A 21734-nucleotide genomic window follows, 5' to 3' on the forward strand; every position below is an offset into this window, starting at 1 on the left:
CAGCCTTTTGTAACTGCAGCTTCTTAATCTTGCCACATTTCAGGGCTTTTTCTGTTCTAACCCAAGCTAAACTATGCTAGACCTGTTCAAAGGAATCTGTTAAATTAGTTAACCACTACGATAAAATTGTTAAAAGCTGTCTCAAGTTAATTCTCTAGTTTCAGGAAATTCCAACAGTATTTCAACCAAGTTTTTAAGCAGAAAGTTATTTTAAATTTGGTGCAAACATAATCTCATCTGTAAAGTGAATTTCAAAAAGTGCTTTCAGAGCAAGCTGACATCTGAGTTGGCCCAAGTGAAACCTCAAGGCTGCACAAGACGGAAAAATGTTTGTTTTATTTTCTTTTGAAGGTATTTTCTTTGACAAAGGTGTGTAACATCTTTTGGGGAGCAAAATGCCAACTCTCCTCCGTGGGGAGCTGCCCGTGCTCGAGATCCAGAGCCCCCAGAGAGGGAAAGGGAATTTTCTGTCCTTACCTATCATCAAAAACGAGTTTTGCTCTCCTCGACTTCGCACTTTCCGTGGCCTGAGCAGAGGCAGGAGGGCAGCTGGAGGAATTGTTCAGGATCTTTTCCTGGAAGGGAAACCCAGGCCACGATTACAAGAAGAGCATTTGTTGTATAAATTCCTCCATGGCCTCCCCCATTCCAGCCAGGAAGGACAGGCTGCAGGAGCACTGGGAATAACTCAGGGTGCTCCAGGGCTGGGGCTCCTCACTGCAGAGGGGAAGGTGCAGCCAAAGGCTGTCCACATACACCCAGGGTCAGGAAATTCCTCCCCTGGCACTGTCTCTAAATCCTGGTTTTCTGCTCTAACAGAGAGGAGGAGGATTTTGAGGATTTCTACCAACAACACTCTCTTTGAAGGCCTTTGCCTTGAAAACCCCACACAGGAGTAGTTACTCCTCTGAGAAACACAGGAGGAAGCAGTAAGCATAAAGTATGAAAAGTACAGACCTGAAGTATGAAACAACAAACACACCACAGATTAACAGCTGCCTTGGGGACATTTATATTTTTAAATTCCATCACACTGACCTTCCCAACCTCAATCTCTTACAAACCATTTTCTGCACCATCTCCATAACCATGTTTTCTCCCCTCCAGCTACAGAGAGCTCTTTAAACTGCTGGGCTGAAGTTGAAATAATCTTTCTGCAATGTGATCAAATGAGCTCCAGAGCTCCCCATCCCAGCACTGAGCACAGACTGAGCTCCTGCTCTCCTCTGAAACCAGGACAAGTTCCGCATCTGCTCTGAGGAGACCAGAGCAGCCTCCCAGCTCCATCTCCAGGGTGCAGACAGCTTTTCTGTGATGCTCTTATTAACCACTTAAACAATGAACAGGCAGCACCAGGCACCAGGGGATGACTAAACCCATTCCTCTGTTAACACAGGAATTTGGCAGGATAAGCATTTGTATTCCATGATGTCTCCAAGTTGTTTTCTCATTTATGGCCTTCTAAGGCACTGGAGCTGTGTAACAGGAAACAACGCACATCTCAAACTGATGATGTTTAAACTGAACTGGAAATGGTTGTTTAGATCAAACTAAAAAAAATAAAAATAAAAATACAAGAGGCAGGGACAGAACCAGCCTTTACCTTGGCTTCCTTGGCACTGCTGGATCCTTTCCCCTCTGTCTTCTTCTGCTTGGAAGAGGAGCTGCTCTTGCTGCCACTGCTGCTCTCCTTGCCTGGGTTGCTGCTGGATTTTAGGGATGAGGATTGACTGACTGTTCTCTTCCTGGAGCTGTGTTCCTGCTTGGAATCCTTCTGCAGGGCTGGGGCAGCAGGGGAGGGCAGCAAATCCTTCTCTTTAACAGCACTTGGCTTTGAAGACCTGGAAAATGAGAACCAATTCAGGGTTTGGTTTTCAGCCAAAACAAACAAAACCCCCCAAAAAAACAACACACAAAAGTTTGATTTTTACATCTTAAACTAAATACCTTCCCCCCCTCACATCCCACAGGATTTTTACTGTCAGAGCCAGCTTTGGAGAAAAGCAGAATAATCCTCTCACAGTGAGCAGGTTTCTCCAAAGCCAGACTGAACTTGTTTTCACCATTTTCTTTGTTCTGACCTGAAAACACAGGCAACAGCAGACAGGTTCTAACCATAAAACCACACCCCTGCAGCAGTTCTGTACAAAAGGCACCCCAAACTCTCCCAGTGTCAGCAGCGGGAGCCAATGCCAGCGCCAGGCTGTCTGTGCTCACAACAGCTCCAGGGAAAGATGCTCCAGATAAACCTCTGCAAGGCAGGGAATGGGAAACTCACCCAGCACAGCCTTTCAGGACACCCTCACCTGGCTGCTGAGGGATGCTGTTGGCTATTCCTGCCCTCCCACCATTGTTATTTCTACATGTTATTTAGAGAAAAATCATGATTTCATTTAATTAAATGTCCTTCGGAGAACTGCACTGGCAATCGAGCAAACACCAGAACAAAAAAGCAAATCTCAGGTAAAAGATGAAACTAGAAATGCATCCATTCATTCTACAGCTGTTCCATAACAAACAGCAAGACACTGTTTAATTCAGAAGGGGCAAACAAAAGCTGTAGCATCCAAACTGCTGCAGCTTCTCACATCTTTGTAATTTGGCTATTACTCACTGGACAGGAATATTTTCCATGACACAATTATACCAGTTTTCAGTTGCTTGAACTGAAACAGAAGTTTCAAAATGCAGTGGAAAAAACCCTTCATCTCTCCTGTGGATTAACACTGTCCAAGAAATCAACCAAATAAAGGCATAACAGGTGTTACAAAAAGTATGAGGAAGCCAGAAATAACATATTAAACAATGGCACTGATCTGCTGAATCTGTATTCCTTTGCTTTGGTATCACTCACACTTTTCTTGCACTAACAAATCAAGGAGATGGAAGGCTAAATCCATGGATCCAAAGCTCAATGCCATCAGCTTCCCAAGGAAAGCCAGTTCAGGAGTTTATTCTCACCTTAAAATTTACTAGACAGAGAATTACCAGATGGGGTTAATTTAAAAGCACAGATTTTGATTTCTAGACCAAGCCCCACTGTGTATCAGAGAAAACCAGGAAGGAAATATTCCCTTCACAGGAGGGGTCACCTCACTTTGTTAAGGAGCACAATTGTCCTTGACCAGTGTTTTTGGGGATGGAAATTCATTTCCACCAATTGCTTGTAGAAGCTCTGAAGTAAATTTGTTTGAAGGGTAAGAAAAAAAATAAAATTTTACCAATTATTTGAGGAAAACTTGGGGTGGGAGAGAGGAGAAGAGGGGGAAGCTGAGCACCATTCTCTCCACAATCACCCAGAGATACTCACTCCCTGCTGCTGGAATTCTTGTGTCCTGAGGGAGCTTTTTCTTCCAGTTTCGTTTTCTTGCTTTCACTGGCTCTGTTTTCATCCTCATTCTGAGCAAAGCAAATGAGAAAAACATCCAGCAAAAAGATGCACATTTACACATCACTGAGAGTGGCAGCATTTCACACTGAGAGGTGTTAAATAAACACTGAGAGGTGTTTCACAGTTCAATAGAGACCCCAAACCCATGGCCTACAGCACCTCATCCTTAGCACATGCTTACCAGAGCCTGATAGTGGAACAAAATGAAAATTCCAGTCCGGCTACTAAATTACAAGCTGCTAAAAGCCAAGTTGTTCATTTCAGCACAGATAAATTACAACCATGAAATCTCAGGAAAATCTGCCAAAGGCTTTGGCAAGCTCAGGAGACAGATTTGATGTTGTGGGGTCTAAAGAGGTGTCTGATGAATGCCAGGAAAGGGTAAAAGTCTAATCAGTCTGTTAAAGTCAGCTCAGAGATGTTGAAGACTAGGTATTTATATCAATTTAATCCTCAAGTTGCAGGGTCTCAAAGGTAAATTTTTAAAATGTCTTCAGCCAGCCCTGGAGGGATCAATACAGTGAATAAGAGGAAAAATGGGGCCTCACAGAATAAATCATCTGGTAACACACCCCAGATTGAAACCCCAAAGGTTTTGGTTTTGTTCCTGATGCTGCAACCTGAGAATTGTCATCAAGGAAACCCAGGAAATGTAGAAAATCAAGTGGTGCCACTTGGGTTTGGAGCACAAACTGAGAACTGCAGGGCTGGGAAAGGGGGTCCTGTCCTTGCCTCACACGGGTTTCCATCCTCTCAGGAAGGCTCAGAGTGATCTGAGGCTTCACAACATTTAAATTTAACCACCACTATTTCCTGGGATAAAGCCTAAATTTAACTGTTCTCACCAAAGCTCTGTGGTTTAGATGTGAGGGCACAGATTTTTTAACAGCGTTAACTCCAAATGTGTGGTTAAAGGCCAAACTGGTCAAAGAGAGAGAAGTCAGGGAATTCAGACCTCCTGGAACATGTGAGTGCATTCCCAGGAACATCAGGAGTTATACAGTAACACCTGCAAAAAGGAATTGCTCACTGTGCTGCTCAGAGTGATTCCCTTTTTACAGAAGCAGCTCATTTTCTCACTTCATCTCAGCCAGAGAAAGCAGGAATCTTAGGTGGGAAGAACAGAGGATAAATCTGTTTGCAGCTCCATGTCAGGGCTCCTGCAGGACACTGACTCCTGCAAGTGATCAAAGTCACTTTGGCTGCTCAGGAAACTGGTGTAACTGAAATGACCCACCTGGGAATGAGCTCCCAGAATCCTGGGATTGCAGATAGAACCAAGTCCCCAGCCCCTGTCAGATCCCTCTGACAAGGTAAAACGCAGTTTTCAGAGTGCCATCCAGAGCAGCACAGGGATTTCTGAATGCCTGGTTATGGCCTCAGAGCCCTGCACTCAGGGAAACCAGACTCCCTGGATCACTGAGCCCATCTGACAGCCCCAGCTTTGCCCTTTATACACATGTCCCCTGTGCTGAGCTTTCAAAAAAGCAGTTTAAAATTACACCGGCATTGACTTCTCACATTCCCCCCTCCAAGAGTATCCCTTCTGTTCAGTTCCCCCACTGACTCCTGCCCATTTTACTGCCCCCCAGCCATTCCTGCCTCTTCCTTCTGGCTGGAAAGATTAAATGCTTTTGAAAAAGATTCAGTATTATTATGGAGAGATCTCCCTGCTCTCAGTAAAGCAGCCCCTGAGATGTTTTCTGCTTCTGCCATGCCCCAGGCCCAGTCCTGCCCCATCCCTTATCCTGCCAATGGGCAATTCCATGGCTCAGGGAGCTCATCCAGCTGAAAACTGACTTTTGGGGGTTTTTCCCCAGGTGGATTTCCCATTGGATCAGCTGCCTGAGCTGGCCTGCAGAGCACCAGGGGCTGGCTCAGGGAGGCAGGAGAGGGCTGGGATGCAGAGCTCAGAGGAACAGCTCTGTGACTACAGGGCTGACACCCCTACAGGTGCCTCTGTAAGAAAATCCCAACAGCCTCAGCACAGGGATGATGCAGGAACTCTACACAAAGCAGCAAAGCCACTCCTGCACAGCTCAGTCCCCACCCTGAGGTGTCACCTGGACTCTCATGCCTTAGGTTTTAGCTTTCTTATTTTTCAGACTCTGTGCTGCCTAGGGGTGTAGGCGAGCCTCATATTAAGTGTCAGTAAGCTCTCCTCAGAGTAGGTAGGAAAAAAAGAAATCCTTTTCCTGCTGCACACCAAGGACAACTATCAGCCCAAAAGCACAAACAGGAATGGGCTGGAGGGAGGGACAAGCAGGATGGGACCTCACAACCTGAAGTTATAACTGGACAATTAAACCCCAATATAGAAATGGACCAAAACTTATAAAAATGTAACATTTTGTGACCAGCAAGCCATTTTGTGACCATTTGGGGTTCATTTTGTGCCCATTTTGTGTCCATTTTGTGCCCATTTTGGGTGTAACCCTGGCCAGGCTCTCATCCTGCGCAAGGTGCGTCCTAAAAGCCTTTCAATACAAATCTACTTTATCTCTGTCCACTCTCTGCTCCAGCTCAGCCTCCCTGATGATGCTCTGAGGGCTGAGAGCACAGGGCAGTCTCCCCAGGGTGCTGCTCACCTGTTTGTGTTTCCTCTTGCCTTTGGTGGAGCTCTTGTCCGAGGGCTGTTTCTGGGAGTCGCGCGCGTGTTTCTCCGGAGCGCTTTTCTTCTCCGCCTTGGTGGCCTCCGTGTCCTTGTAAGGCTTCCCTGGGATCCTGGACAAAAGGCTCAGGTCAATCTTCACAATGAGTGGGTACCTTTCATCAGGATCACTCAGCGGGGACAGAAGCTCTTTCTCTTCCATAGGAGAGAACATTCTTTGCCGAAAAAAGCTGTCATCCTCCTCCATGGAAGATTTAACAGGAGTCCTATTGCTCTCAGAGTATTTGGGTGTTTGTGAGGAAGGAGGCAGACTCTCATTTTCATCTGAATCAGAGGATGAGGTATCTGTTTCGATGAATTCCCTGGATTTCTGGGCAGATTTGCTTGAAGCCTTGTATTTCTTTTTCTCTGTTGTAGGTCGAGGGGAAGACTTGGGCTCCTTCTTTATATTGGGTTTCCTGGAGCCTTTGGTGGCTGCCTTGTGCCTGTTTGAAGGGATGTTTGTTGCCATGTCTACTGGGGTTTCGCTTTCTATTTTAAGACCTCCTCTGGGCTCTTCCACAGATGTCTTTTCTGCTTTCTTGGGCTGTTTTTTCCCTACAGTCCTCCTCTGAGTGGAGCTGTCGCTCTGGGCAGGTGATTTCTGCCTCCCACGACTGCTCTCCGAGCCCTTCTGGGTGGGTTTGGAATCTCTCCCTGGCGTAGAAGAAATGGAGTCCTTGGATCCACCTTGCTCAGTGTACCCACTCCCTGTACCCTGATCCCGTCCCTCTTTCTTGTAGCCTTGGGAAGAAGGGATATTGCTGTCCACGGAAGAAGCTGGTGACACTTTATGGGAATTAACTTTGTTCAACCAGTTATCCAGTTGCCACTTGTTTGTGGGCGGTGGCTCTGGCTAAAAACAAAGTGAAAAAAACCAGAGTTAGACAAAATAGTTCCCATTTTTCCCATCTTTTCCAAGGGGCAGCTGTATGATGCTGCACACCAAAACCTGAGAAATATAAATGAAATACAGGCCCAAATAACACAAATTTCCCCTTTGTCTGCTACCAACAGGCAATACTTATGCCACAGGCTTTTTAGGGTTCTGACACCACATCTAACTCTGCTCTCCCACAGACAAGTGGTGGTAAAAACCACCTCAAACCCAACATTAAACGTGGGCTCATCCAGAGAATTGTCACATCCAGCACAGGAACTGTAACAGAACAGCCCAACCCGCCAGCGAGCCCGTGTCAGTCTGCTTCTTCTTTAACAGTGTGAGAATTCAGGGAACTTTTGTGCTGCCCAAAGGCAGGATGAGAGGCCAGCTGGTGCAGGGCAGGTCCTGGCAGCCCTACCTCGGGGGATGCACTCTGGGAGGGCTCGTTGGCCTCGCTGTCACTGGAGCTGCTCTCGCTCTCCGAGTCGGAGCCCGAGCTGCTCTCGGAGCCACTGTGGCTGCTCGAGTCATCCCTGGAGTTCTCTGCTCCTTCACTGTTGTGCTGGGAAGGCTCAGAATTACTGCAACAGAAAGGGAGGAAACCAAGCATTACCTGAAGCATAAGTACATCCTTCAAATCCTTTCGTTAGGAGCGATAAAATGTAATATTTTAATCGATATTCAGGAGAAAATTCAGCGTGATTGAACACAGTTCAACCTGGAAACAAACAGCCTTTGGGTGTTGCCCCTTCCCAAAGTGGTCAGTCTCATTTGCAGGAAATATTTAATATTACATTTATCACTATTTTATCACTGATTAAATACTCATCGCCTTTTGCTTTAGTAAAAGGCAAAGGCCAAAGATGAATTTTGGCAAGGAGACCGAGGCAGGAGTGCTGAGCGGGCTGAACATGCTGCAATCCCCCAGGAATTCCTACCTTCCAGGTGTGCTCCTTGGCACTGTCTTATCACAGTCCTGCAATTAAAAAAACAGAGCATGAAGCTTCTAGAAGCTATTTTAAGCTTGTATATACAATTAAGTTGCAAAACATCGGTTTAGAGCCTTTCATTTCTTCATAATTCATTATTTGCAGCAGTTTAAATTGCTCTGCATTTTCCTTATACAGAAAGAGAAGTCTTATTTTCTCCAAGTTTGCAGCACAAATCTCCCTATTCTGACTCCAGTTGTGAGAATTCCCATTTATACCACTAATTAATACCCTGTTTCCACCTTTATGAATCAGCTGATTCAGCATTTCAAAATGATTTTCCTGAGATGCCCAGGGTAAGTGGAGATCACCAACTCCAAGTTTTCCACTTGAAGAAAATCTAGTACCAGAACTGGGAACAGGAATAAAAGAAACCCCAGAGCAGTGGGGGTTATTGGGCAGCACAGACAAATATTTTATTTTTATTTAGCATGTTAAGTGCCAGTCTGGCAGAAGCTGCACAAAGTTAATCCTGAAAAGAGCAAAAAAAAAAGATTTTTTGATAAAAATGAAGGTGCAGCTATACTCCCAGGGACAGATACAGCCCATTGTCACCCCCAAACATCCCAGGGCACCAATGCACACAGATGTTCACACCATGAGCTCTGTAGCTGGGATGGTGGAACATAAAAAGGGGTTTATCTTTAATTAAGGAGCCATTATGTAAGTTTTAAAGTGCACTATTGCCATTTGATGTTCAGAGGAGGCCCATGTGAAATCAGTTCATAAGAACTTCTAGACAAAAACAAGCTGTTTCCACAAAACACACCATTTCAATCTGTTTGCACAATTTTTTCCCCCCAAAGATTCCACTTAGGAATATCTGAGGTTTGTCTAAAACCATTCCATGAGATTTTAGGTTCCCAGTTTGCTGCTGGGCCACTGATCCCTGCCCAGGGCTGCCCCATGGAGGAGTGCAGTGTTTTTTGGGAACTCATGTCAGGAACATACCTGCTCTCCATCGCTGTCTTCACTACTGCTGAGTTTTAAGTCATCTTTCAACATACTAAGGGAAAAGGGAGAAAGTGAGACAAGTTTTTCCAAAGTACTTTAATTACTTCCAAAGCATTCTGCTGGATTTCAGCAGGGCAGTGTTTATCCTGCGTGGGTGAGAGCCACCAGACACCACTCACACACTGCATGGGTAAGAATGGAGAGCTGAGTCATTCTTCAGGCAAGAATGAGGATTCAGGTACTTTGGCTCCTGAGCCCATTCTGGTAAATTTAGAAAGGAAATCTGACACAATTTACTGGTGTGGGAGGAGGGAACTTGTGTATGTTCAACTCCTTTCACACAATGGCCAAGAATTGTGTTTGAGATGGAGGGAAAAAAGCCAACCCCAGTCTCGTGGCACCAGTGCAACTGTCCTAAGCCATCATTAATTACTATTATTCAAAGCCATAATTACTTCTGGTAGTCACACACACAGTTTCACATACTGAGAATACATGAGCCCAATGAAAACACACAGCAGGGCCTTTGTGATTATTGGAAATGTTTGATTATAAAAATAAAGCATCTTACTCTGTCTGGTTCGATTCACATCTGTGGAGAGAAAATGAGAAAGAATTAAAAGTCTGGCTCTTCTGAGTTTCACAGTGAGCTGCTCTAGTGATGATCTGAACAGGATCACCAACCTCTAGGAGCTCATTCCTGAACTATTGGTCATTGCTATCATTTTACAAATGATGCAAAAAAGGAGATAACCTTTTTAAGGGTTTTCTTTACCAGACGATAATCACTTTAAAATATATATATATATTTAAAGTTGTATTTTCACAGTAAACATCATTTAAACTTCCTTCTCCTGCATCCCAGCTCAGCAGGTCCAATGCTGCCTCTTGTTCTCAGGGGTTTTCCCATCCCCAGCTTTGGCAATAGCCCAGTTCCCTCTCAGCACCTTCCTAAGCTGCCTGCCTTGGACTGGCTGAAGGTTTGTATGAACTGAAGGAGCTTTCTTCTGGTTTATTTCTTGCCCATGGGTCAGATGCTTTCTCACCTTGCCAATTCCGTGGCAGAAGCACCAGGCTGAATGCTGTGAGTGCATCCCAAAAAAAATTACCTGAGCAATGTCACTGACCCAGACTCACCTTTCAGAGTCTACAACTTTCATTAACACACAATCAGCTGGTAAATATTTATTTTTTATGGGCATATTGATTTGGAAACCATCTTTTAACTGCTTATCATTGATTTTTAAGTCTGAGAAAGGTGGACTACAGCCATGCAGAACATTCCACTTGCCTCTGAGTTTTTCCTGTGTTGCTGGGTCTGTGTGCAAAGACTGAGCAGAACAAATCTCCCAAGATCCCAGACCCAGTTTTCTGCCTCCTCCAATCCAAAACCTCTCCTTATCCTGAATTTGTGCAATCTCCAGCTGCCAGCTCTGCAAGGCCTGATAAGTCCCATCCCCTGCTGATGCCCTTTCTGATTCCCAAGCCAGTTCCAAGGTCCAAACTCCTGCTCCTCTCCTGGCAGCTGAGAGGAAAACAAGGCAGCAGAAAGGCAGCTCAGGGGATTTTCTACTCACTCCAGTGAGCAACATTTGATTTATTGTCCCAAACAACCTGCTGGGATATGATCCCCTTTTCCTGCCAGCCAAGGAGAAGGATGCTGGAGTGTCACTCACATTCTACTGAACACTATTCCCTAAATCTTGTAAAATACAAGTCTTGTCTGGGAAATGTTTTCTCAGCAGCCACTTACGATTTGGATTGATGACCATTGGAGGTTTTGGATGAGGGATTGTATCGTTCTAGGAGAAGAAAAGAAGAAAAGCAACACCTGAAAACTCAGGCACAGCACATGAAGTCCCCCCAAAGCTGCCACGAGGATGCAGTGATGGATAAAGCAAGGCCATGTGAGGGGACAGGAGGGAGCAGCACCCAGGTGACAGCAGGGACAACCTCCCCCAGGATGAGGGAGGGAGGAATGCAGAGGCAAAACACCAAAAAATCCAAATAATTTAACGAAGAAAATAGAGAAAATCCTTTAAATCGTTGCTGTGTAACCCAATACACATTAATTGGTTATTAATGGTGTGGAGAACTCTTCTGCTCCTACCAACATGAAACTCTTGCCTTTTACATGCAGGATATGGAATACAGATCCACCTGCTGAGTCCTGACTGCTCCAGCATCCCCACACAGCTGCTGATGGATGAGAACCCCCACATCCCAAAAATCCACCTCACACAGTAATTCTGACAGCAGGAACACACCCTGATAAAATCTGCTTCTTAGTTTGGGGCTCTTTCCCTTCTCTTCCCTTCCCTTTTCTTTAATTCTGGTGAATAACTGACTGCAGCTCAACACCAACAAGAACTGAGGCTGTTAAAAGCTCTGCAGAAAATCCAAACAGGCACAGGAAACTGGCTGTGTGTTTAATTAACCTTGGCTCTTCTTTTCCACACCTAAAGATCAGCTGCTCCTCTAACGTGAGCCTATGGTTTAGCATTATGGAATTAAGCTTGAATTTGTTTCCTTAATTCCCCACTGTATCAGATGTTCAGATTAAGCAGCTTGTGAATATCTAAGAATAAACTATTCTTCTTTTACTATTTAAGCTGTTTAATCACTTCAAGAGGAAGTGGAAGGTAACAGCACAAATTTAATTCAGTTTTACCTGGTATGTACCTGAGTTTTGTGCTCATTTCAGTAATACTCAAAATAATGACAGTTGAAAGAAATAGAAGCTACTTTTTTTCTAACATCCAAAAGTGCAAGAAACTCAAAGATAATAGCATGTGATATAAGTTCCTGACCAGTTCTCTCTCCTGTCTTTAAAATGTCAAAGTGAAAACAAATGGTGAAACTGCCACGTGCTTTTTCCACTGAAATAAAAGAAAAGCACTCTTCTGGTTTCTAATATGTCCCTAAGCAGGGAGTTGGGTTTTTTAAGGTGTTTTGGTATAGCACTCAGTTATTTTCAAATCAGTCAGCCACAGAGGCATTCTGTAAAGAATTGGATCAATTAAAACACATCTTTTTCCTCAAACACATCACTCTTCCACTCAGTGATAACTTCTGAGATCTGAACAGGAAATGCAAAAGAAAATCAAGTAACTGTTTTAACAGCTTAAAACTAGAGAAAGCAGAGAAAATTTGAAGTCAGACTCCATCCTGGTCTGGAAAACCTCATTTCCTAAAGCCCCTGACATCTTAGGAGATGCTGAGAACACCCAATGGCAACAAAAACACATTCCAGGAAGTTTCGTGTACTCACTCTGTTCTCCAGTGCCAAAACTGGACTGCTGAGACTCCTGGGGGAATAAAAGATCACAAGTGGGTTTTTCAGTGGGAATTTGAAGGTACTAAAAACCAGGCTGTAAGGAAGATATTCTTCCTACCTAATGGATGACACTGAGTCTCTGGAAAAGGGGAAAAAAATAACAACAAGCAAAAAAAAAAAAAAAAAAAAAAAAAAAAAAAAAAAAAAAAGGAATCTTTTTCTGGGCCCTGGGGCACTCCAGGTGAGACCTTCACCTTCCTCTTCCTCACCCACTTCCTGCTGTTCCCAAGGGCACATCAGGGCTGAAACTCCCAAATCCCTGGGAGCCTTCCCTAAATCCCATCCTCCTCCTCTGTGTTTCGGATGGAGAGGAACTGTTCAGGACGTTTGTTTATGCTCCTCACACACACACAGTTTTGCTGCTGCTGGAAGTGTTTTCCTTCCAACTCTTTTCTCCTCCTTTTCCCTCTCCAGGCACACACAGGAAGAGGGAAAACCTCTGAACAACAAATATTCCTCAGCCACGAGAGAGCCTTAGGGACAAGGTGAGGTATCAGAGTGATCAGCTCTGCACTCCCTGCCCCAAAGGCTCCGTGTGGTTAAACCCAGCCTGGGGCAGGCAGATCTGCTCCAAAAGCCAATAAAATGCTATTGGAGATTCACAGGATGGGCTGGAAGGGACCTCAAAGCCCACCCAGTGCCACCCCTGCCATGGCAGGGACACCTCCCACTGTCCCAGGTGCTCCAAACCCATCCAGCCTGGCCTTGGGCACTGCCAGGGCTCCAGGGGCAGCCACAGCTGTGCCAGGGAACAATTCCTGCCCAATCTCCTATAAAACCAGCCAGGAAAGATGAAATCTTGCAAACTGTATCACCCTCAGTATTCCCATTTCAGCAAGTCCAATTCTAACTCCCAAGACACAGCAGATTAGGAAGTTTTTTGAAATCCTGAAGTATTGTTTTAACAAATACACAGAGATTACTGAGCCACTGCAAACTCCCTTCCAGGCTCAAGTGCCTTTTTAAAATAGGACCTTCCTGACCTCATTTCAAAATGAGGACAACTGACAGCCCCAGAAAAATAAATCGAGTCTGATATTTTCAATTTCTAGTTCTATACACACATTTTACTCACATGCTCTGGCAATGGCAAACCAGAGCTACAACTCAACAATGAATTCCATTTTCCCTGGTACACCTGTGACCTGCTTTTCCCTCACACCAAGCCAGGGCCAGGCAGTGGTTACAGAGGCAGTTTACAGAATGAAGTTTTTAAACACACAATAGCTTCACACAGCAAAGCACCCTTGAGATGTTTTCAATTTCCCTCAGCTTTGTATTTCAAAAAGGGAACAGTGCATTGAAGAAGACTTTTGTGGATGGAGAATTTCGTAAGGGAGAACTTCACCCTGGGAGGTGTTTCAAATACTCCTGCTCTTTACTAACTGAAAAGAAGGGACACTAAAAATAATAATAAAAAAAAATAAGAAAGAATTCAAGAGCAAAGCAAAAATGGAGGGAAGTCTGGTGAACAGCCACACTTCCTTCAAAATAAATCCATTTCTTATCATTTGCACAGGCAGGAGGAGGCAGGTGTGAATCTCTGGTTACCTTTTGCCACTGGCTGCTCAGTGCTTTACCCAAGCCAAAAAAAAAGAGTGAAAAAAGAAATAAAGAGCACAAACTTCACAATTCCAAAGCCACAGCCCTGGGGGAGCACAGGATGGGGAACTGCCCCCCTTCCAGCAGCACATGGACTGGGAATTCTGCAGAGGACACCTGCCTAATCCCTCACTTGAGTCAACTTCCTATTTCAGAGGCAAAGCACTGGCTCTCAGCTAAGTGCACTTTAATGAGGTGTTATGGCTCAATGTGCAACTTTTTCCACCTCCCTTGCCATCTACTGGATGCATAGTTCTTTAAGAAACTCAGAGGGTAAAAGAAAAAAAAAAAAAAAGAAGCTCTACTCTCAACTCCCAGGTTATTCAGAGCAGCAGCTCCTAAAGGTTTGTTTCAGTAAGAAACTGGCAACAACTGAAAGGAAGGAAACCCTTTAAAGCAAAGTAGAATGGGCTGAGGTTACACAGGGAAGACACCGGAGCAGGAAACAAAAACTCTGACAAAAAAACCCTGGAGAGAGGAATTCTCCAGCTGGACAGGGGGCAGCAGATCCCCTGGCTCAGGGAATGGGGCCCATTGCCAGTTAATACCTGAAAGCTCAGCTCAGCTCTCGTTCCTGTTTCTCAGGAGGAGGTGTGTGTGTGTCCAGGGATGCTGCAGCACAGAACCACCTCAGCAGAGGTACAGGCACAGCCTGCCCTGGAATTCCAGCCTTCCCTCCCAGCCAGCAGCTGGGCTGCTCAATGCATTCTATCCACACTGCCAGGATTTCTGCAGTGTCTGACTGGGAGCCCACGGATAAAATTATAGAGTGTTAGGTCACAGGATAACACTTTTTATCAAGACACAGGAATGTGCGTTTTTTCCACGGCATCCATAAAACTTTCCCTGACCTATTTTCATGGAGTTCTCTCTTCTGATCCAAAGACTTCCTGGGAACTGTTGGATATATTTATAGTAATCAGAGAGGCCCCAGTCAGGAGGTTGGGCTCCTCTGAGTTACTCACTCCCTACACACAGGGAAAGTGATCCCACCCCAAGAGCCTGACAAATAAAATCAAGTGGCCCACCAAGGGCAGCTTCATTTCATGTGAGCAGGAAGAACACACCAAGCTGTGCCCACGAGGGCAGTGCTGTGAAACCCTTCAGCAGATGACTGGCAATAAATGGGGCACAGTATGAAAGAGAAGGAGCTTTCCTCCACCAGAACTGCTCGATTAAAGCAAACCACTGTTGTGTTTTGTTTGGTGGATTCTGCTCTGGGCCCAGACTGCACAAGCCTATGGCTCACTAACTCCCTGGAATTCTGCAGAGCTGCTGCTGCCAAGAATGACAGAGGGGAGAAGGCAGAGGAAATTATAGGCTTTGGATGCAGAGAGAGAACTTGACGGAGTTCCACGGCTAAGATGTGCAGCCACAAAATAAAAAAGCTGGCAAAGAGTCAAAAGATTCCGAGCAGCCATAAATGGAATTTTTTGCAAACTGGGTGAAGAGACACAATCCAGGTTGAGAGGTTCAAAAAGCACCACAAGGCACATTTTTTTGGTCAAACATTACCAGAGCTGTGCAGGGTTACGTGGCCTCTGTGTCACAGCCACATGGATTTCTGCACACCTTCCTCTTCCCAAACTCAGTCAAGTGCCAGGGAAACTAAAACCAAGCAGCCCCACAGCCAAGTGTGCTCAAAATGCAAATGGAAAATATCTCCCTAAAGGCTCAGGAATGAGTACTCAAATTGGTGGAATAAGGACCTTTGTTGATGAGGAAAGGTGTGGAATTTCTTTCCTTATAAGAAAAGGTACAAAGTATTTCCAGGCTGACAGTTTTATATAACACACAAATAAACCCTGACTAAAAGTAATATTTGCAAGATTAATATTGATCTAATGCTAGGAAAACAGAAAACAGGATTTATTTCCAGGTATGCCTTCCAAAGTAAAGCTGAGAGCTGAACAGTAAATTCTGCATTTTTTTGACACTGAAGAGAAGCAAAATGCAGTGAGGCAGGGGCAGGTCACACAGAGCAGGACTGCCCCTGGCTCAGGATGAGAACCTGAACTTGGACCAGGCCAGGGGAGGTTTGTGGATGTGCCCTTCCAACAGGGACTGCAACCTTTGCCTGTCATGTCAAAACATAAAAGGATGGGATTAGAGAGACAACAGTAGAAACTTCAGTGAGAAAGTCTTCTTAAAATTATTCCCTCAGATGTTCTGTTTTGGGGAGCAATTTGGATCAAACAGGAAATTAAGAGCAATTAAGTGGTGTCTAGAACAACAGCTGGTCAGAGAGAGCACGGTCTGAATAATTACACAGGTAACTTTTAAAAGACAAAAACAGTGCAATTTCTTCACTCTGAAGCTCTGCCAAGTCAGGGGTGGAGCAACCCAATTCATCCCAGAGAGATGTTGAGTCTGGAGAAAAATCACATTGTTGAGTTCAATCTTTTAGTGGTAATCAGCAGATCCAGGAAGCAGAGCACGAATTCCTGGGTGAGTCAGCTGCCCATGCTGGGTTTTACCCACAGCTGCCTCCCCTGGGTTTCCAGGATCCTGCAGAGCTGCTCTTCAAGGCAAACAACTCCCAGGGCCCTGGAAGCCCTGAGCTGCCAGTCCCAGCCTCAGGGGAGGCAGCAGGAGAATTCCTTCCTCAGAGGTGTCAGCTCCAGCAGCTCCCCTGGACACGTGCCCTGTGCTGTCAACAGCAGCAGAGGTGGATTTCTCTCTGGAATTAATTGCTTAAACCCTTCAGCAGTTCTTAAGAACACAGGAGGTTGGGAAGAGGATCTTTTGGAACAAAAGATTTCTTCAGCAAAATGTGATTCTTAAACTGTCTTTTTTTTTTTTTTTTTTTTGTAATTGAAAGTGCAAAAAGAATCTCATACGACTACTAATGGATTTCAAACTGAGAGGAAAATTCAGTTTATGCAGAAAAGCCCATTTAAATTGCTCAGCATTTACCACTCAGCCTGGTTTTGCAACATGGACACTCGCTTGTTTCTACACAAAATGGTGCAAAGCGTTTCCCTGTTAGGGAAAGGGCTCAGAGGCATCTTCAAGCCTCAAAAGTTTGTATTTATCCAATAAAAACCTAAAAAGGCAAGCAGTATTATAGATAACTTTGCAGACTGTCTGTGCAAATCAGAGGAAAACCAAGAACATTTTTCATAAGGCCATTGCTGACAGATGATGTGAAGAAAAATAAAGGGGGACAAAGCACTGAAACAATCCCAGATTCTACAGAACTGAATGTAGGAGTTCCAAAATCCTGATCTTTAACAGGAGTTACTTTTTCAACAGCATCCACTGTTTGATTCAGCACTGACCTTTGTTGGGAAGGGGAATTTGGAGGGTTCAGTTTTGCAGGGGGTGTGGATGGCAGTGAGTGGAGGAGGCCAGGAGTGGGTCATCTCCTAAAACACAACAAAAAGGAAAGTTATTATCAAAATAGAACAGATTTCAACTTGCAATCTGGATTCTCTCCATTTTCAGTTCATTGTTCATCCTTCACTAAGCTTTATATCCAAATCTTAATTTCCCAAATGTGCAACAAAGATTTTGCATGTAAACCTGACTGTTAAATTGCTACCCACGAGAAGAGAGTTATGACATAATAACAAGCAGCAAGGCATAAATCAATCAACTTGGTTGGCCTGAAGATAACCTGCAGTGCAAGTCAGAGTCAGATTCTTTCAGAGTGTGTGGGAAGAAGAATCCTAAGAAAGGGAAGCCTGCAGAGTTTGAGGAAAAGGGGGGAAAAAATCAAAAGCCTGCAGCTGCCAAGTGCCTCCTTTTCTCTCCGAGCATCTCCAAGGCCCCTGGAGTACTGAAGGTCACAGGAAATAATAAGCCATGGAACTGCTCCAGAGGGATCTTTTGATCCTTTTGTGAGAGCAGACACAGAACAGGGGATCACAGGAGGGAAAAAGGACTTGGGAAAATAACCCAGGTAGGAGAGAGGGGAAGTGCTGCCGAAGCGTTTACTATAACCTAAAACACCAGCATTCAAAACTGTATTTTTGGGGGAAGAAATGTAGTTCTGGTTATCAGGGAGGAGGAATGCAGGGAGGATCTGCAGGAGATGATGTGCACAGCACAACACCCAGTGTCCAGCTGTGCTCCCAGTTTGGCCCAGTCTCCTGTGCCCTCCTGTCACCACCTGCACTTGGACAGGCTCTGAGAGCTGCACAGTCCTTCCCCCTCCTTGGGAATGTTGTACTTTCAACAAAGTTGGGGAAAAGAACACAAAGAACTTACTTTGAGGATTTCATCCACGCAGCTCACCTCACCAGAGGCTGATGCCTACAAATCAAAACTCAAAATTAACATCTCCCGAATTTTCCAGGGGCTACAAACAGTTAAAAACAAACTTCAGTCCTTATTGTGACTCATATGGACTCTACATAGACACAAACAGCCTCTGCTAACTCTTTTCATCAATTTTAATATCAGATAGATCCATGTTTTTATGGCATGAGTCACAGTTATGAAAAGCAAATACATGACATCCATAAAACTGTGATAATAATCTCTCACTTTTCACTTGACAGTTGAAGTGATCACAGGCAAGCAGTGATATTAAAAACTTGTAGAGAGGAGAAAGAGAATCACAGCTTTCAGTCATTTCCTGGAAGCAGCCCAGGATAATATCTGAATTGGAGTGCAGGACCGTGAATGCACAGGAATGACAAACTGCATTCCCAAGTCCAGCGCTCATCACAGTGATCCCAGGAACAGCAAGAATTACCAAACCATGAATCTCCTGCATCCCTGGCTGCCACAAGCAGAAAGAAGCAAAGCTACTAAAGGATTCACTGCATCAGCATTGATGTGGCAAGTCTTCACAAATAAAGCAATTTCTGATTTCCTTACCTGTGTGCTGGATCTTACTTTGCTATCTGTTGCAATCCCAGGAGCAAGGACTTTTCTCTGGCTACCACGACTCAAGCAGTTAAGACAGGAGATGAAATGAGATTTTATTGCTAAGGAAAGGCTTCTTGTAAGTGAGCTGGAGTCAGAGCCCGTGTCTTAATGATTCGGGAATTACCAAACTCCTCAAAGTTGTTAACCCAATAGTATTTTATATCCAGCACAACTGATAAAAGTTCTGCACCCTGCTCAATTTGGTGTGAAGGTATAATAATCACATCTAGTAATTGCTACTGACTTCAAAAGAAAATCTGATACAGGCAGATTGTATCAACAACTCTAAGTCAATTCAGCTCCCAGGAACAACAATGGATTTACCCAGCTTGTCAAAATATTTGTGGATATCCTACAATTTCCCTAACTCCTGACTAGAGAAATACTCCGTGAAAATTGGCCTCTTGGGGTTAAGTCAGCCTTTCTGAATGTCTCAGCCTTTATTTAATAAAACTCCCAGTCTCCACTCTGAAGAAGCAGAAGACAAAACTAATTACTCCTGCGTGCTCCCCATCAGCTTAGCTGAAGGTGCTCTGAGTAACAAAAACACAGTGTTTACTCCAAACTCCATTTGGGTTAGGCAAATTGGGATTTCGGAGAGGCTGGAAAACCCCCGGCCGAGCGGATTTACAGGGAAGAAGGCAGGACACAGCCAGCAAACTTACATCCAGCGGCTGGGAAGGGATTTTCAGCTTGGTCAGGTGAGCTTTGCTGCTGGGCTTCAGCTCGTTGACGCCGCCGCCGTGGCTCTGGCCGCTGTAGTGTTCCGAGGATAACTTTGGTTCCATGGATTCCTGCCCGTCCATCGGCCTGACGTAGGCAGTGGGTTTCTGCAGCATGGAGCTGGACTTGGACATGAGCGAGGGAGGGAAGGACTGTGTCGAGTGCTGCCCGCTGGAGAAGGAGGGCACTCGGGAGGGAGAGTCCCAGCTGGGCTCGGGGTCCCGGGGCGATTTGGAGCGCTGATGGTCCTTGCCGTGGTGGTCACCTCCGTGGGCCCGGGAGTGGCCCGAGGGCAGCGAGGACACGGCGGGAGGTTTCCCGGGGCTGCCCGAGCGGCCCTTGGAGTGCTCGGAGCCGTGCTGACCCTTCTTACGGCCGCCGTAGGAGTCGCGCTCGTGCCGGGCCCCCGCGGCCGCGCCGCCCCCCGAGCGCTGCCCGTGGCCCCCCAGCCCCGCCGAGCGCTTCTGGGACTGCGCTGAGGTGCTGGGGGCTGGCCCCACCGGGGTCCATTTGCTGCTCTGGTGGGAGCCCGCGCCGTGCCGCTGCTCGCCGAAAAAACCGGCCGCGCCTTTGTCATCGGGCGCCGCGGGAACCGAGGGCTTGGGAATGGCCACGATCTTCTGCAGGGGTCTGTCCCCGATGAGATCCGTCATCTCGTCATAGTTCCCCAGCATGCTCTGGATGCGGCTGGACAGCTTGTCTTCTTTGCTGGTCTGGGACAAGGAGCCACAAAAATCGTCATTTAGAACCCATCGCAACTCCCCGTGGGGTTAAATGACCTGACAGCTACAGCGCTTCACCTGAACTCCAGCTAGAACACACCTTTTTCTCTGCCAGCGTTCCCAATCCTGAATTTTAGTTCTCAAACCAGCAATTTGACTCACAAAAACATATTGAAAATATGTAATAATATATATTTAACTCTCCAAAGCGGACTGAAAATTCAGCAGCAGGAACAGCTGAACCATCAATAATCAAGTAATGCACTGCTGAGCTGGATGCAGGTTGCAAAGTTGCAGATGCCTCCTGTCACCTTACAGACTGTAATTTCTCTAATACAGAATGCATCAGTCCTAAAAGGCTTTAATTAGCAGTAAAATAAAATCAACTTAACCTCACCCCCGTAAGTCATTTTTAATTGGTATTTATATTGGCACAATGTTTGTTGCACACAGTTAAAAGGGCTCTTTCTTCTATAACCATTTTGTTTTCCAAATCTGGGATCCTGAATCACCCCCCCGTGCATCTCAGCCAGCTCCAGTTAACTCCATACACACAGAATTTGGTTATCAAGCATAAGAAAGTAATGAGAGGACAGGAATAAAAAAACCACCAGGTCTTTCTCAACTTTCCTCTTGCAAGAAGAAAGTTTTCAGTCATGTTTTACTTCTTGCAAACCAGCTGAAATTTCAGCAAGGGAAGGGTTTGCTTTCAAAGTGAATTTTGAACTGTGTAATTAAGATATAATAATAATAATATATTATTATTATTATTCATTAACACATAATGTTAATATTTTATTAGTTAATCCAGAATTAGGTTATTTTTTTCCAGTTCTGTCCAGCAAAGCAACCTGGAAGGAAACCCAGCAAAGGCTGAAAGCTGTGCAAGACCACAAACAGAATCAGCTCCTTCAAACCAAACTGAAACATCAGATACAAACTACTGGAGCACTAATTAGAGCTGATAATTGTCATATCAAACATTCCAGCATTGAAAATTAACCTGCCATTTAAACCTTCTCTTCCTGAACTTCTCCAGCTCTGGATTGTGTTGATAAAAGGTTGGAAAGTTTAGCAGCAGGCTAAAGCACCCCAAAAATGGCAATTTGGCATCACACAATGGACACTTTCATTGTTTAGAGGCACTGTATAGAAGGTGAAGGAAGGAAGGAAAAAAATGTGATGGTTTTATTTTCCTTTTGCTCACTCCCTAGAAAGGTTCCTCCCCTTCCCCAGCATTCTAAATCTGCCAGTGGAGCTGTGACTGCCCAGATTTATTTCCAAGCCCTGCTTAAATCACTCGGTGGCCGTAAGAACTTCTGACCTAACAGGAACGCAGATAAAAACAAAACACCAAATTGCACCCGATTTTCTGTTATAAAACCTGCATTTTTCTGAGGTGCAGGAACTCACCACTTTGTACGGTTCAGCAAAGAGAGGAGAGTTGGGTGGGAAGGCTTCGTCACCCTGCTGAATTTCTTGATTTCGCCTTTCCCTTTCTTTCATACGCAGCACATTCCGGTCTTCACGGTTCATGTTGCTACGAGCAAAAAGATCAGTCCTGATCACAGAGGGAAGCAGGAGGGATGTGAGGGCCCAGGGGAG

At 45.1% G+C, this 21734-nt stretch overlaps 1 protein-coding gene across 2 annotated transcripts in view; it reads right to left on the bottom strand.

The window, feature by feature from the left end:
• Positions 1-21734, bottom strand: part of AFF4 (ALF transcription elongation factor 4) — a 40676-nt gene that overhangs the window by 14242 nt on the left and 4700 nt on the right. For both annotated transcript variants that reach the window (XM_066329435.1, XM_066329436.1), the window contains exons 2-15: positions 21543-21669; positions 19350-20120; positions 18019-18063; positions 17088-17174; positions 12139-12175; positions 10621-10669; positions 9439-9459; positions 8865-8919; positions 7863-7900; positions 7343-7505; positions 5980-6897; positions 3311-3399; positions 1604-1841; positions 478-575 (exon numbers count right to left, since the gene is read on the bottom strand). In XM_066329435.1, the coding sequence (XP_066185532.1) occupies positions 478-575; positions 1604-1841; positions 3311-3399; positions 5980-6897; positions 7343-7505; positions 7863-7900; positions 8865-8919; positions 9439-9459; positions 10621-10669; positions 12139-12175; positions 17088-17174; positions 18019-18063; positions 19350-20120; positions 21543-21669 (2736 nt within the window). The remainder of the gene's footprint in view (positions 1-477; positions 576-1603; positions 1842-3310; positions 3400-5979; positions 6898-7342; positions 7506-7862; positions 7901-8864; positions 8920-9438; positions 9460-10620; positions 10670-12138; positions 12176-17087; positions 17175-18018; positions 18064-19349; positions 20121-21542; positions 21670-21734) is intronic.

This window comes from Sylvia atricapilla, chromosome 14 (genome assembly GCF_009819655.1).
Source record: "Sylvia atricapilla isolate bSylAtr1 chromosome 14, bSylAtr1.pri, whole genome shotgun sequence".
Lineage (NCBI taxonomy): Eukaryota > Metazoa > Chordata > Aves > Passeriformes > Sylviidae > Sylvia > Sylvia atricapilla.